Consider the following 15,412-nt stretch of genomic DNA (forward strand, 5'->3'; position numbering starts at 1 on the left):
GCTCTGATTACTATTGAACAAAATGATACAATATATCAGGTAATAAGAGTGCACAAAACAGTCGCAGGACATGTGCAAACTGCAATGTAGTAAAAACAGAACTTAAAAACAAATAGATATGCCAACAACTATGCAAGACAATACATAGTTGTATCTTTTAATATCTTAGTCAGCTCAGTCGCCAAAATAAATGTATGTTTCAGCAAAAAGTTGGATATGTGACATTTGTACATTATTATGAAGATAATATATTGAAATTTTATGTTTCAACAACGCTGTAATAACTGGATGGTTAAGTTCAGACATAAATGCACAATTTTAGCTGGAAATGCAGTGATGTCTCTTTGGTTCCTAAAAAGCTTATGGAAGACACAGCAATGACTCGCTAGAAAACAACTGATTTTGTTGTTTGTTGGGGTTAATTTTCTGCAATTTTCTGCATCTTGCCATTCGCCATCCCCTCCAACCCTGATGACAATCTAAGCTCATATACATCACTTTAAAAATGTGGATATTATATGTATGAAATGTACAAATATAACATATTTGTGGTTTGCAGAAAGGTACAATACCAACATTTTCCCTTTTAGTAGAATTCACCACTATTACCCTATTTATTCAAAGTATTTAAGTATTTAGAGAGATTTTTTATCAAACATTCTATTGCATTAGCAGAAAGGACAAATATTAAGTGATAAGGCATACCACTAAAATTGAAAGCTGACTCTCAGTTATACATATGGTGAGCTAATATGAATACAATACCATACATGTAAAAATGTTTGACATGATCTCCTCTCTAACATGAACCAAGATGCAAAGGTACCTTAACCTTAACATAGCCAGTTCAGAAAATAACCATGTGGATCGTTTTGGGAGCAACTGACCTATTTTGTTTTTTGGGTTTGAGGACCTGTCTGGTCAGTGTGTGTTTTTTCACCTCAGGGCAATGAAGGTGTGCTATGTTGTGATAATCCATTAAGCAGAGAGCAGTCACCCTGTTGCTGACTGAGAAGTGTCATTTTGAAGGTCAAACGATTCCCTGCAGAGTAACTTTCAAACACATACTGACTGCAGGACAATCGAAGCTCTAGACGGCTTCATCTTGACCATGTGCTGGAAATATTAAGTCCAAACCGGTAAAAAAGGTTTCCTTTACATCTATGCATTGTTTTGCTTTATTCTAAACTCTTCACCAGACCTTCATCAGAGCATACAAATACAAAGTGCATTAGCTAAATATGTATTAAGGCAAATGTATTGCAATTGTTACTATGAATAGAATATATTTGTCTCTTGCAAGTATCATTTTTGTCTCTCTTTTGGCTGGAGTTAACGTTGCGGTTAGGGTTATGGGTTTTGTCTTACTGTCAATCAACAGGTCTTTCATAACGATTGAATATCTGTGTGAAACTGCTGCAGCACATGCTGAGATGGGGTTGGCCTCTCAGTTGCAATGTGAGTGCACCCAGAACACACAGAGCCATCATCACCTTGCTGCTGTGTATGCCTGGCCTCTGGTGTCTAATCAGATCCTGCTGTCTGGATGAGAGCAGGTTAGCAACAGGTGATTGCAAGACAAAATTTACAATCAGCCTCTTACTGACAGCAAAACACCAAAATCACCTTTCACAATGTAAAAATATAACGGAATTTTTTTTTTATTTGTCTGCGACAGCATTCATCTGTGAATCACTTGTCCTGTGTTCTGGAAAAAGTACCTCCAATTTGTACAGCACCTGAGTATCTTCATTCTATGCTACCTTTTACTTCTACTCCACTATATCTCAGAGACAACAACTGTATTTTTTACTCCATAACATTTGTCTGTCAGTTATACTTATTTGTCAGATTACAAATTTCTTCCTCTCCCTGTCCAGTGAAAACCACTTATCCCAAAATCTGTTGAATTCAAATGTTTACAAATCATTTTAGATGAGCTGGAAAATGCACAGTCATAAAGCTGAAAGCCGGGCTTTTTTTCTGGTCAGTTAACTTTCATTTCCAAATATGATGTCCTAGATATACAGATATATTGACGTTACAGGATGCCTTGTCAATATACCCCTGTTACATGCATAGCGTCTACTGAAAATACACTTCCTTTTTCACAGGAAATGTACAGTTTCTATTTGTTTGATGCATGCAGTCTCTTTCAAAATAAACTTCCAACATCGGTAAAACACCTCATGTACAAAAAGCGAAAAAAGTACGTAGTTAGATTTGAAAAAGCTCATCATGGTTCATACAGGAAGCAAAAAGCAGGCTCCCAGGTGAAAGAGTGGGGTTTGTTGGACCATCCATCGCTCCTTCCCTGTGCTCTATATGGACATTCCAGCCCCTTAAATTATTTTTTTATTCAACAGTGTTTCAAACTGACACAGTCCAAGGGCATATCATAACGCCATGAAAAGATGCTTTTCTTTCTCCGTCAACATCTGATGTGGAAATCATGGACCAAGCAGCAGTATTTTCCCACTTCGGAATGAGAACGGGTTGATGGTGTGGTAGTCTATTATTACTCAGTGGGTCTGAATACTTCAGGTAGTGTTAATCATTCAGAAGATCATTTGCCAAACAACCATCATGGCCTCTTCTCTGATTGCACTCATTTATTTTTATATTTGCCAAATTATTCAATCCTCTTTTAAAAGGGGACCTTTGGCAGCACTACATGCTTTAAATGCCTTCATATGTTGGCTACAAATCAGAAAGGTACGTTTCTGTTCCAGCTGCTCTTAGATCACTTTGAGAAAACAATCCAAGCTGCTTTTAGACATCAGATAAAAAGAAAAATACTGTTCAGGGCTACAGATTTAGATATGAGGTCACAAGTAAAAGAGCCACTTGGAGACAGAGAGAAGTAAAGAGGGAGTGATGCTTGCTTTCATGTGTGTGCTTATAAAAGAGTTTTTCACCAGACTTTGAATTTACATCTGCATACCCATAGCTTAATCTATCGCATTTATTTATTAGCTGTGAGTGAGGCTGCAGATGTTGAATCAGTTTGTTCTCTCTGGTTGAGAGGAATAAGCAGATTAAAGCAATCTGCACAGCTTGTTCTCTCTGAGAGGCTTCACAGCACCTCAATGAATGAAGTGATGAGGGATGATGATGTGAGGATTCAAGTGCTTCCTAATTGGTGTACTTCAGCTGTGACATAGGTCTCAGTTATTTATTTGATATTTAATTTGTACAGTAATCTGTCATTTGCGTCTTTGCAAGCTATTCATTCCCCTGACAGTGTTGCAGTGCATAAAGCTGCAACAAACTTGGAATCTTACAGTACATGAGACAGTGGCAGCAACATGATTTGTGGTGATCCCGTTTTATAGCAAGTAATGCAGGAGCTTCATAGCTTTGTACAACCTAAAAAATAAAACATAAGGCTTGTGACTGCCTTCCTAAAGATCTGGTGCCCCTTTTGTTAGGAAAATATTATTTGTCAGTGCCTATTCACTGTTTTCAATTTTTGTCAGCCCATTGAGTGGCCATTATCAGTGGTTATCACCCATCATTTTATTGCTTTAAACAAGCAAAATAGGCCAGACGGTGTGTTTCAAATGTTAGAAGGCATTTGGTTAGGTTCAGGCACCAAAACAACTTTGCTAGGTTATGTAAAAGAACATAGTTTGGGATAAAACAACGTTAGTTGACTAACATAAGTCATGTAAGCTAAATTACTTGTTTAGTGCATTATGTAAGTTACCTTGTTTACGTTAAAATAACTAAACATTGACTCTTACTTTCACATGGGACACAAACAGTAGTCTCATGGGTGAAAGTTCTGTATTCGTTTGAACCATCCATCCACCTGATGCTCTTTATACTACAGCACCTGGCTTCCTCATTTGCTCCAATCATGATTACTGTGGCCACTATGGTTGCTGCCAAACAATTATAATAAATATGACCATAGTACCTCAAATCTATACTTTTGATGACAACTAATAATAACCATTTAATGGGCTGATAACAGTTGAAGTGTTCAAGAAATTACTTTGCATTTATTCAAGTCTATTTCCCATTGCATTGATTTTGCATTGTGCTGTCAGCACTGCCAGAGAGCCTCCAGTGACACACATTTTCTTTGATGTTTTTTGTGACTTTGAGTATTTTTATACTTCATTTTGTTTATTTCTACATGGAATTGATATTATTCTTTCAAAATCATCTTCACATTTATGTTCGTGTTTGACCATATGCATTGTTAATTGCGTGTGGAATTTCATTTTGATTCAGTAGCTTTTTTAGAAGCCTTCAACAGCATCTTCTGGTTTTCATTTATTGATAGAGATCACACAATTGCTATGGTGTTAATTCAGTTGCCATCAGCTTACCCAGGCCACTTGATGACAACTGAGTTATCATCTACGAATGAAGACAAGAGCAAGTTGTTTTTAATTTGCCTCAAAATATGTCAAACAACTTTAGTGTGAAAAAACAAGCATGTAATGTGTTATAATGTGGAATCATCATGGTGGTAAATAGACTCAGTGGGAATCAGACCCTTAAAGGTTGCCTTGCTGCGTTATGAGCTGGTTTTGGATGCTTGTTTCAAGCTTCCGAGGTCAGAATAGGTCTTGCTCACATTGTAGTGTTTACACAGAGTAGGAGGAGAGTCTTCCAGAGGACAGTTCAAACCGTCAAACTGCTGGACTGAGTGGATTTGTGGTTGTTGGAAATTTGGATAGCCTCGAACTGTTGCTTGGCAGCAGATAAAGAAGGATCGTTTTTTTTAGCAGCTGTGCCAGATCCTGTTCATTTTATTTGTGAGTCCATCCCTCTCTGACCAAGTTCATTATTCTTGTGAGACCTGGTCAGATATTTAAAGATTATTTAAACATAAAATGACATCCCTATATATTTAACAAGGAGGATGTTTCGGACGGATGTCTGACATGCATAATCAACTATAAAATGCAGAAATACCAAATACTCCACCATCAGCTTGAGCACATTACACTTAAATGCATTTTTGCCACAACATATGAGCTGTGTCCTATTTTCATACTACAAATTATTTCTAAGCAAACATGGCTGAGCTACTCATAGCTGCAAATGTAAATTCAGTTTCAAATGTGAGACAGCATCAGGAGGACAAAATTAATCACATGGTCTCTGTATTTTTTTTGTATACTAAAGTAGCTTCAAAAACAATATATTTATAAGTAAATATTACATATTCAACAAGATTATGGTAGAAAAAAGATGAAAAATCCCTCCCTTTCAATAAAGTTAAATTAGCAGTGTTTTTCTGAAGTTCTGAAGCTGCAAGTAACTTGTGAATGTGTCAAGTTTGTAAATAAAGGCATGTTAATTTGAGGTACAGTGAAATTCCAGCATAGAGCTTTTATTTTGAAGTACCATTTCTGTTTATTCTTGCAATATGTTATATTCATTTGTGTTCTACGCCAATGTGTTGTTCACGGTTTGTGGGATGAAATTGAATGTTTGGTAATTTATAATGTGTGGACTAATGACTCTGAAATCTTGACTCTGTGACTGGGTCAACCACTGCACTAGAAAACATACTGCAATATGTCCCATTACTGCAAAGAAGACAAGGTAAAATACTATAACGGAGACAGACACAGACACACACACACACACACACACACACACACACACACACACACATATATACATATAGTATACAGCTAAAATATAACATGAAATTGGAACATAAAGTGTTATACTGAGGGGCACAGCTTTTACTTTCTGCACTGTGACCTCTCACTGCTGTATTTGAAGGGAAAATGGATCTACCAATAACCACAAACTTTCTCGCAAATACCTCTTTGAATGAACAATCACAGACTGACACAATTTGAGCTTGGATTTTCTTTTTGCTTAGTGCGATGCAGCTTTCTGTTTTTCCACAGCAGAATGACTTCAGTAATTCCTCAGAAGGAAAACACCTTTTGTTTTGGTTACGTACAATCCCATCTGCTGTAAATTTCCCCCAGTCCCTCTGCCTCTCTCCTTCCCTCTCTATTTTTTTTTCTCCTCCTGATGTGATTGGTCAGTTTGATGTCAGCGAGCACTCCGGAGGTATAAAACCACAGCTGGGGGTGGAGATAGCAGCAGCCTGCTGTCTGACACACAAAGTCTGCTGCAAGCAAACAGCAAACACACTGTTGCTTCCCGGCGCTCTCATCCTTTGCAAAAAAAGCACTTACTTTGGATCTGTAACGGTCATCATGTGTAGAGGACTTGCAACACTTCCTGCGACATGTTTGAAAAGGTAAGACTGATTTTGTTTGAACAACAGGTGGATAGAAGTGTTGATATATTCCTGATAAATTAAGATATAAAAATGTAGCAGTGTACACATGCTGACTTTTGTGATTTTAAAAAAAGTAAAATACTTATTATTTAAATTTATCTAAATAATTTCACACCAGTTCAGTGTAGAGAAGGAGGATCCAGCTGCTCACCACTTGTTCACATAAAGCAGATCTCCATGTATGCTGGTCAATTGTGCCAATATTATGAATGCAAACAAACTGCAATCTCTTGAATGCATTTCCCTCACTGTCCTCTCCTCTGCCTCTCCACAGTGCCAAAGACATCAAGCATAAAATAAGCTTCTTACTCCAGAAGCCTGAACCCCAGGCAGCAGATCAGAAGCAGATAAAAGAGAAGACTGATGCTGTCGCTGCTGCTGCAAAGTTAGTTTCATTTGTTGTTGTTTGAAAATATTTGTTTATTTGTATTCTTCAGATGTCACATCGAGCCGCTCTTCCAGGAGCTAACAAAAAAAAAAAAAATAGATTTGAACCACAATCACAAGGATAATGATCAAAGCAGGAACCCCTCCATTCATGTCTCCGTAGAGAACAGCACGTTCCATTAAAAGGAATTCATAAATTGCATTTGCATCTGGAGGAACTACGCAGGGAAATACTAGGGGAAATATGACGTGGGTGGTTGTGTTAGAAACAAGTTTGAGGACAAAGGTCACCAGTTATGAAAATGATAAATACTGCTTTATTATATATATTTGTCAATTATATAAAAAATAGTTATCTTGAATCATTGTAGGTGTGGACTTATTTTATATTATATATTTTCTTCTTCATTATTTTGAGTTTGAGGGCAATTTTGATTGTTATTCACCTTGATTAAGACCAAAAATGATCTTTTTCTTGGCCAAAGGTCACTCATCACTAATTAAACCTTTGAAACCTGGATCAATATTACTTATCTTGCCCTGCTTTCAGACACCTTTCATGAGATTTAAAACCTTTCAACACTGCAGTTTCTCTCAGAAAATAGGAAAAAATGCAATGAGCAACTTGGTAAAAAATATTCCACAAACTGCAAGAAATTAGTAAAAGGTGATGAAGAAAAAACTACTGAAATAGATCTGATATAGTTTCACAAAATGAGGGGGAATTATTAGAAAATGATCACAAAAATATGGAGAAAAAAACTATATTGATAATTATTATAATGATTTGCTGAAAAATATAGTACAGAAAAAATGTTTAAAAAACTTTTTTGGGCTCATTCTATTGTTTGTTTTTGGGTTTTTTTACATCTCGGTTTGTTTTTTGTGTGTTTATTTTTATTTCTTTTATTTATTTCTTTTTAGAATTTTCTTGCTGTTTTTTGGGCCATGTTTTTTCAAGTTGTTCACTGCCTTTATACCGTGTTTTTGAAAGAAATTGAACCAATTTGCTCTGCTTTCAAAGGGTTAAATGACTTAAAGTCTTTGACACTTAAAGTCAAGCCAGTTTGCAAGACATTTTTTGACCCTATAGTGAAGGTCAATGAGAAAGATCTTGGCTGTTTAGGTGTTTGATATCGCTTCATTTCAGTTGCATGAGGTTTGTTTGGAGAGAGATGAAGAGGTGATGAGAAAAGAGATGAATAGACTGATGTGAAAAGAGATCTTGCATTGACGCACTGCATTGAAAAGGGAAACAGATCATTTCCTGCCTAATTTCCATTTGGTTCAGAGGCACTTTGTTTTATTTTTAAAAACGCCTGCATCTCTTTTCATGTGTGATCATTTTGCAGGTGTTGGTTTGTGTTACCATGGAGAAAATCTATAAAGAGCTTATGATAAATATTAGTGTGACATAATTACGATGCAGAGTATTGATTCTGAAATTAAATTACATTTACTAGAGAACACATTATGCCTTGTGTTGGGCGTTGATGATATGACCTCAGGGCTGCGTGTGCTTGGGAAACCTCTCACTGTACTTTATGACCACGACACTCACGCTGACCTTTCCTTTTCACTTACAGTCCATTCAAAGACAGTCATAATCAATATTCAGTTTTCCTTTAACTGAAGCAGCAGCATCACTCATGCCATCCACAACACAAAGACATTCTGTACAACCTTTGTGACATGCATTATTCAAGTGATGCATGTGAATATAGATGACTTTTTTCCAGTGGAGTTTAGCTCTTAATTAATGCTGTGTCTTTGACATCTCTAAGAGTGTGTTATTGTACTGAAGGTTTTACTTTGTAAATGCCAGATGACGCATGCTGGTGGGGTGATTAGATTTGGTATTGATCGGGTAATTGGTGCATTTGGGTTCTGGATTAGCTGTATTCATGAAGAACAAAAGGTAAAACTCCCTATAACACTTGGTGTGCTCCTATCAGGGGCGTCGCCAGGAATTCTGGGCCCCATGAAAACATATCTCGTTGGGCCCCATCACTACAGCCCAAGCCAACCCTGTACAATTGTTATAACCACACCTGCATTACCCAATGACCCATTAAAAGCAATAAACAACTATAACTTTGTTTTACACTCCTGAAAAATGTGAGAGGGGCCTCTGAGAGAGACTCAATATTTTTTCTAGAAAGGAATTCTGAATGTTTGTTCATTAATTCAGACAATTTTAATTAATTTATTGCAGTCACTACTCAAAGAGAAAAAAATGAAAATAAAAAAATAATTTTTATTTCAGGCCCAATAAGGGCCCCCTCCCCACTTGGGCCCTGGGTAGTCAGTCCCCCCCCCACTATGACGCCCCTTTGGTCTAAGGTGTTCATAAAACTCAGTGTGAGCTTTCTTCAGTCAGTCTTTTTCTTGTGTTGACATTCCAATATTATTGTCAGTTTTAAGTCTTCGCTCTTGCAAATGCTAAAGTTTAGTGACATGAACAACAACCAATAGCTGCGCTCTCTCCAGCACCAAGCAGGAAGCTTTAAATCAGGTAGACATTAACAATGAAGGTGAAGAAATGACAGTGAAAAAGTTCTCTTGTAACGTGGAAAAGGAGGAGAAACTGGTGGAGTTATGGAGTGAACAGGACTCTGTTTAATATAGCATGTATCTGATTCACACACTAGCACTTAATTTAATGAGAACTCATAATTTATCAAAAGGTATGCCTCTCATTCCCACAGTCTCCTCCCACTAAATTGCACAGCTAAGCCATAGAGGCTGATAGCAAGTTGAAGTGGCAAAATTCAAAATATATAACATATAAATATACTTTATCTGTAAAGATTTTATTGATGCCAAATTGACAAAAATATTGTCAACCTTTTATCTCGTGTTTCTAAAATTATGTGTACTTGTAACAGTTTTTTAAAAAATGTTTTCTAGTGTATGGTAGGCAGTAGTGTGATGTCATACATCTTGGGAACAATATTTCAGATGCAGTTTTCTTTTTAAAAAATGTATAGGTGGGATAACAGGAAGCCATTAGGGTGTTTTTTCTACCTATTCAATGGAGAGAATGATGCTAAAACAATAACTATATTAAACTGTATTCATGTAAACAATACAATAGTTTTATTCAGAATTCCCAATGTAAACACATGCTGCTTAGGATAAAAAAAAAGAAAAAAAGAAATCCTAACACATTCTACACACCCTCAGCACTTACATGTATTTCTTTAATTTGCTGTTTCGTTTACATATAAATGGCTGCATGCATATTGCAGCTTCTCTTCAAAACTCCCCAATGAAAGTCTGTGCAACATTATTTAAAAACCTCTCTTTGTGTTTCAGGATGCCCACTCCAGCTGAGGTGGAGAAATGGAAGGAATCTTTCAGCAATGTGATCAACAGTCAAAGTAAGTGGCCTGTTACAATTTTTGTTACGCCTGAAGTAAAGAAAGTCCTCATGAGGTTGCATTCAAATCCAAAGCAACCCCAAAGGACTTTGATTCTATGATGTATAATGAAAATACTGACAATAACCATCAGGCGGATGCTTGACTCATTAGATCTCCAGGAGATTCTCTCTCAGGATTTCCCAAAAAAATTCTAAACATGATCATTCTCATGCAACATGATTGTGCTGTAATCATGGGAATATTATCAGACAAGGCCCTGACCTCCACATTTCTCACTAAGTTTTTTTGGCAATCCCAAAAGTGATGCTCATCCTCTTTATTCACTCTTTGTAAGACACAACATGAGAAATAAAATAAGTGAAGTGCAAATGATGTGTTGGCCTTTGACCGGTGCTGATTAAATGGCATCATCAAGCTCAGATATAAAAGGAAAGTTAGGGAAACTTGGCTGGGAGACACAAATATTCCAATCAAATGCACACACACACACACACACACACACACACACACACACACAATCTCAGACGCATTCTCATGCTCTGGTCTTCTGCTACGTGTCTCAAGGCACTACTCAGTGGCCCCTCAGGGCAAGCTGACCAGTGCAGAGTGTGTGTGTGTCTGTGTGTGTCTGCATAAGCCCACTGAGAGCTACACTGTGTAAGTGTATGGACACAAAATGGGAGCACTGACCTTTCGGGAGCCAGCTGCGTTCTGACCCGCTCCGTTCCATGACCTCATCCACAGACCCCCAGCATCATCCCCCACGCTCCGCCTTCCCAACTTCATTGTCAGCTCTCATTCGTTCGATATTCTTTTGTTTATGTTATCGTGGCCTCAGTGGTCTCTTCTGTGTGACCTGTCCTCATGCATTTGGGAGCAGTGGCACTTTAGAAGCTAATTAATTTGATAAAAAATATGACTGTGCTTTTCCGTTAATTGGTCAGATGGAAAACACTCTTCTTGTAGAGAGACAGGATACATGTAATCATTGTTGAGACTGATTCTGCTACACCATTTATGGCAAATAAGTATGCCAGATGTAAGCAATCCCCAGGGACACTTGGCAAGACTAGGTTTCCATTAACCCCCAAATTGCACAAATTAAAACTGCGAATATAAAATATGCCGACTCAAAACACATCAACTTTGAAAAAAGTTTTTATGCTCTCACGAGGTGGTATTTCAGGCGATTCAAAAAAGCCACGTTTGGCAAAACGGCAATGGAAACGCTGTTTTTGGCTATATAGGTCACATGATGCTATGGCTATGTGCTTGTTGGTAGGAACAGGTTACCTCAGGCATAATGCAACAAGAGCTACAAGAGGTTTCATTGCATCACATAACTCTTCAAAAGTTGAGCAGATCATCTGGAAGTTTTGAATCCACAATTCCTCTGGGAGATCGTGGACTGTTACCTCCCAGAGATCCCTCATATGTGGCCGCTCCCGCTCCCATGTTAAAGGGGCTTGTCTTTCGATTATCGCTCACATAACATGCCTATGTCACCTTCAACTGTAAATAATGACGGCTAGTGCGGTGGCTGCAACAGAAATAAACCTGCTAATGTTTTGAACATCCATCAACATGCTTCTTGGAATATTATTGTGAGAGGAGAAGTCGCAGAACATCACTCAATGGAAATGCAGTCATCTCGCACTTGTGTTTTATTTTAAGCTTTGCGCAAATCTGCGATGGAAACCTACCTACTGTTTTTTTTGGTTCCTTATGATGTTACATAATTTATTACCCTCTGTTCAATACAGCATGAATTGGCCTTTTCAATGTGTGTACTCATGCGTCTGTATTAGTAGATGGGATATTAAAAAGAATTCTTTTTTTCTGTCTGTTAGAGGGTCGTACGGTTTTCGGCAGCTTCCTGAAGTCAGAGTTCAGTGAGGAGAACTTGGACTTCTGGATTGCCTGCGAAGACTACAAGAAGTCTACACCATCAGAGATGGTGACTAAAGCCAAGAGGCTCTACCAGCAACATGTTGAGGCCGATGCTCCGAATGAGGTAATGACTTCATCCAAATCATATGGTAACACCAGTGACATATGATGTAACAGTAGAGAAAGCTTTTCTGAGAAAATGTTACAAAGTGGAAAACGGGGAAGACAAAACAAGAGAGGACTCAAGAAAGACAAACTAAGACAGCAAAAACTACAGAAAATGGGGAAAAAAACAGACAGTTGACATGGTTTCAAAGCCTAAATCATACCACAGAGGCATTATTTGGAATCTTATTAATGTAACTGCATGTTCTCCTTCAGTGAAGTGAACACTTGAAGCTGATTATGACAGCAAAGTTATGAATATGCTCAAGCAAATGCTGCTTTAATAACAACCATCCAATTATTTTCTTACTGTATCTAATGAAGGCACAATACTCAGTCATTTAGGATTACTCTTTTCTGAAAATAAAATGGAGAATTAAATAAACAGGGAAGAAGTTTGACTTTTTATTTTTTTTCTATTAAAATCTTTTAATATTTGAAAAGGATGCATTTAGTTTTTTTTATATGAAATTGGAATTTTTCCATACATTTTAAATTACAAGCTCAGGCTCTTGAAATACAAACATACTTGACGTACATTAACCGTTGTTTTTGGTGTAATTTAAGGTGAACTTAGATGCGGCGACGAGAGAGGAAACGAGGCAGAATGTCAAGAACGCCTGCCCGTCCTGCTTCAATGAGGCACAGAAGATGATCTACACCTTGATGGAGAAAGACTCCTACAGACGCTTCCTCAATTCCAAACTGATCCAGGATCTGTGCCAGACACAGTCTACTGATGCTGAGAAGAAAAACTGTGACTGCACAAAGAAAAAGCAGACGTTAACTGGCGGTGCCTAAACAATGTGGAAGACTAGAAAAAGGTGCCAAAGACTGAAAATATAGATTATAGAATAGAGAAAACAATTGTTTAAAAGTTGGCTTTAAGGTTAAAGTGACATATGGTTAAGAGGTTTTTTTTGTTGTTTTTTTCATAAAACTTTTACTTCTCCTTAATTCCTGGAAGTCTTTGGTCATAGCACATGCTTGAAAGAACTGCCATATGTGCATATACATACAAATTATTTGAATTTTTCCAATTTTTGCATTTATCATGAGCTGTCATGTAATTTTCAAAATCACAAAGGCTGATATCGACTAATTAGATTGATCATGTTTCAACTTAAAATCAAACAACCCTACTGCCGGTGGACATTTGTTTTATCTGAGCAATAACGATGCAAACTTGTTAAAAAAGTTAAAGTGATATATCATTTTCTTTCTGGGAATGACCCAACCTAACCATCTGAAACACGAGCAAATTTAATTTCTTTCAAAAGCATTGGGAAAAAAAGCAATGGCCAGCTCCCATAAATTGAGTAAAAGGTGACAAAAAAGACCTGAAAATTAGTTTTAAAAAAGGGGAAGAATTATTAGAAAAGTATGAAAAAATAGGAACAAATGTCTGAAAAACTATTTAGAATCATTCTAATAATAAATTTTACATTTTGTTACAGAAAGAAAGGATATGTATTTTTTAAATTTCTGCTTTTTTAAATTTTTTTAATTTTTTCTTGTGTGTTTTTTGTTTCTTTTGCTTTGCTTTGCTTATTTTTTGTTAATTTTCTTGTAACTTCTTACTTATTTAATGCCATTTTTTGGGCCATGTGTTGTTAATTCGTTCACTGCCTTTCAAAGGGTTGACTGGAATTTTTGAGAGCATAGACACCAAAATTGGTATTATTCAGTGATAAGCATTAAAAAGTAAAGATGACTACGTATCAGTGTTTAAAAACATCCAGTGTTGAATTATGATGATCAGTAATGATCTGTCAATGGCCTTCATTGACAGTGCGTGATAGTCCCATTTTTCCTCATATTGAGTTATATATCTAATTTAATGTTTCCTACTCATTAGCTTTTTCTCAATTTTCTGCCCACTCCTTCTCACTTATCACACTTTCGTACAACAGCAGATGGATGATATTGATGTCCATGCTCTCATCACCTTGAGTATTTCAGACCCTAAACTGCTGTTTATCTCAGCGTGTAACCATAGTAACAACTGGCTGTGCTGTGCAGACTTTGTGAGGAGGTCCCTGCATTGTGCAAATGTTGGCTTTGTATATTTTAAGCAGGAGTTTTAAGCATGCTTTCATGTTGGAGTATTGATTTTCTTTTGCAAGGTCAAAGTGTGACTCATTCGATCGATTCGATTGACTGTTTTGGTGTGATGTTTATGACTAATTTGTGCTAATTAAATGTTCTGAATGAATACATTTTGGTGGACTTGCATACTAAAATGTTTTACTGAAATGTAAACTGTGATGGATATAAAGTAAATACTGTATGTAGAAATTGATTAAGTTATGATGTTCTGCTATTTATATCATATCTGTGACTATTCATCAATAAAATGATGTGTTGGATGATCAGAGTTTTGTGTGTGGTTAAGCTGGATACTTTATGAGTTTGAAAAAGAGTTGAACAGCTCTATGAGGCTTCCACCCTCTTTATAAATGTCACAGACACAATCATATAGCCATGCTAGGGACAGTCTTCATACGCATCTAGTTATGCACGCCAATGTGATTACATTAAATACAAAGCCAGACAACAGGCTCACACACACCACCAAGAAAGGTCACTGTTCACTTTGAGAAGCAAATTAGCAATAGATTTTTCCAATATATGTCAATCAAAAGTAATTAAAGGGTTGTAGTAATTTTAAGTGATTTCTGATTTGTCTGATTGGTGAAATGGAGTGTCTTTGACTACATTCAGCTTTTTAATCACTGTGAGAGAATGAAAAAAAAAGCGCTCAAAATTATATATATACACATCTATCTATCTATCTATCTATATATTTTATAATCTATATATAGATATTATAAATTGCTAAAGGATGATAGAGGATGGTAAAAATTTGTATTGTAATGTAATGTATTTCCAGAGTGATGAATGTAGTTTTTGTCTTTCGGTAATGAAAGAGGCTGCATATCTCCATCCACTACTCCACTGTCCTGCACATGGTAACTGTGACAGGCTGCCACCAGTTTTGAGGACACTGTTATAAGAGTAAAGTTGCTGCTTTTATGAACATTTAGAGAGTACTTACGTGGTAAGTGTGTGTGTGTGTGTGTGTGTGTGTGTGTGTGTGTGTGTGTGTGTGTGTGTTTGTGTCTGCGCGGTGGAGAGAAAGAAAAAGATGCACATGCACTCAGAGCAGACAGCTGTTGGTGATTGAAGGTGAGAAGAAATTAGCAGTTGAGCTGAAAGTGGTAGTAAATGTAGCATGCGGCGTTTCATATTTCCTGTCGCTCTTATCTCCCATTGTCTGTTGTTTTTGTCAACA

General features: G+C 36.9%; 1 protein-coding gene across 1 annotated transcript; it reads left to right on the plus strand.

Annotated features, from left to right (window-relative positions):
- The first annotated feature begins 6,106 nt into the window (after positions 1 to 6,106).
- Positions 6,107 to 13,447, plus strand: rgs4 (regulator of G protein signaling 4). The gene is made up of 5 exons (XM_042482054.1): positions 6,107 to 6,247; positions 6,564 to 6,674; positions 9,995 to 10,059; positions 11,913 to 12,076; positions 12,685 to 13,447. The coding sequence occupies exons 1-5, from the start codon at positions 6,204 to 6,206 to the stop codon at positions 12,916 to 12,918; spliced, it is 618 nt and encodes a 205-aa protein (XP_042337988.1). The 5' UTR covers positions 6,107 to 6,203; the 3' UTR covers positions 12,919 to 13,447.
- The last annotated feature ends 1,965 nt before the right edge of the window (positions 13,448 to 15,412 follow it).

The sequence above is a fragment of the Plectropomus leopardus genome, chromosome 3 (genome assembly GCF_008729295.1).
Source record: "Plectropomus leopardus isolate mb chromosome 3, YSFRI_Pleo_2.0, whole genome shotgun sequence".
Classification (NCBI taxonomy): Eukaryota; Metazoa; Chordata; class Actinopteri; order Perciformes; family Serranidae; genus Plectropomus; species Plectropomus leopardus.

Coding starts and splice junctions, on each gene's coding strand:
- rgs4 (XM_042482054.1), top strand. CDS start 6,204: ATGTGTAGAGGACTTGCAACACTTCCTGCGACATGTTTGAAAAG. Junction 10,060..11,912: donor CAATGTGATCAACAGTCAAA/GTAAGTGGCCTG, acceptor TCTGTCTGTTAG/AGGGTCGTACGGTTTTCGGC. Junction 12,077..12,684: donor AGGCCGATGCTCCGAATGAG/GTAATGACTTCA, acceptor GTGTAATTTAAG/GTGAACTTAGATGCGGCGAC.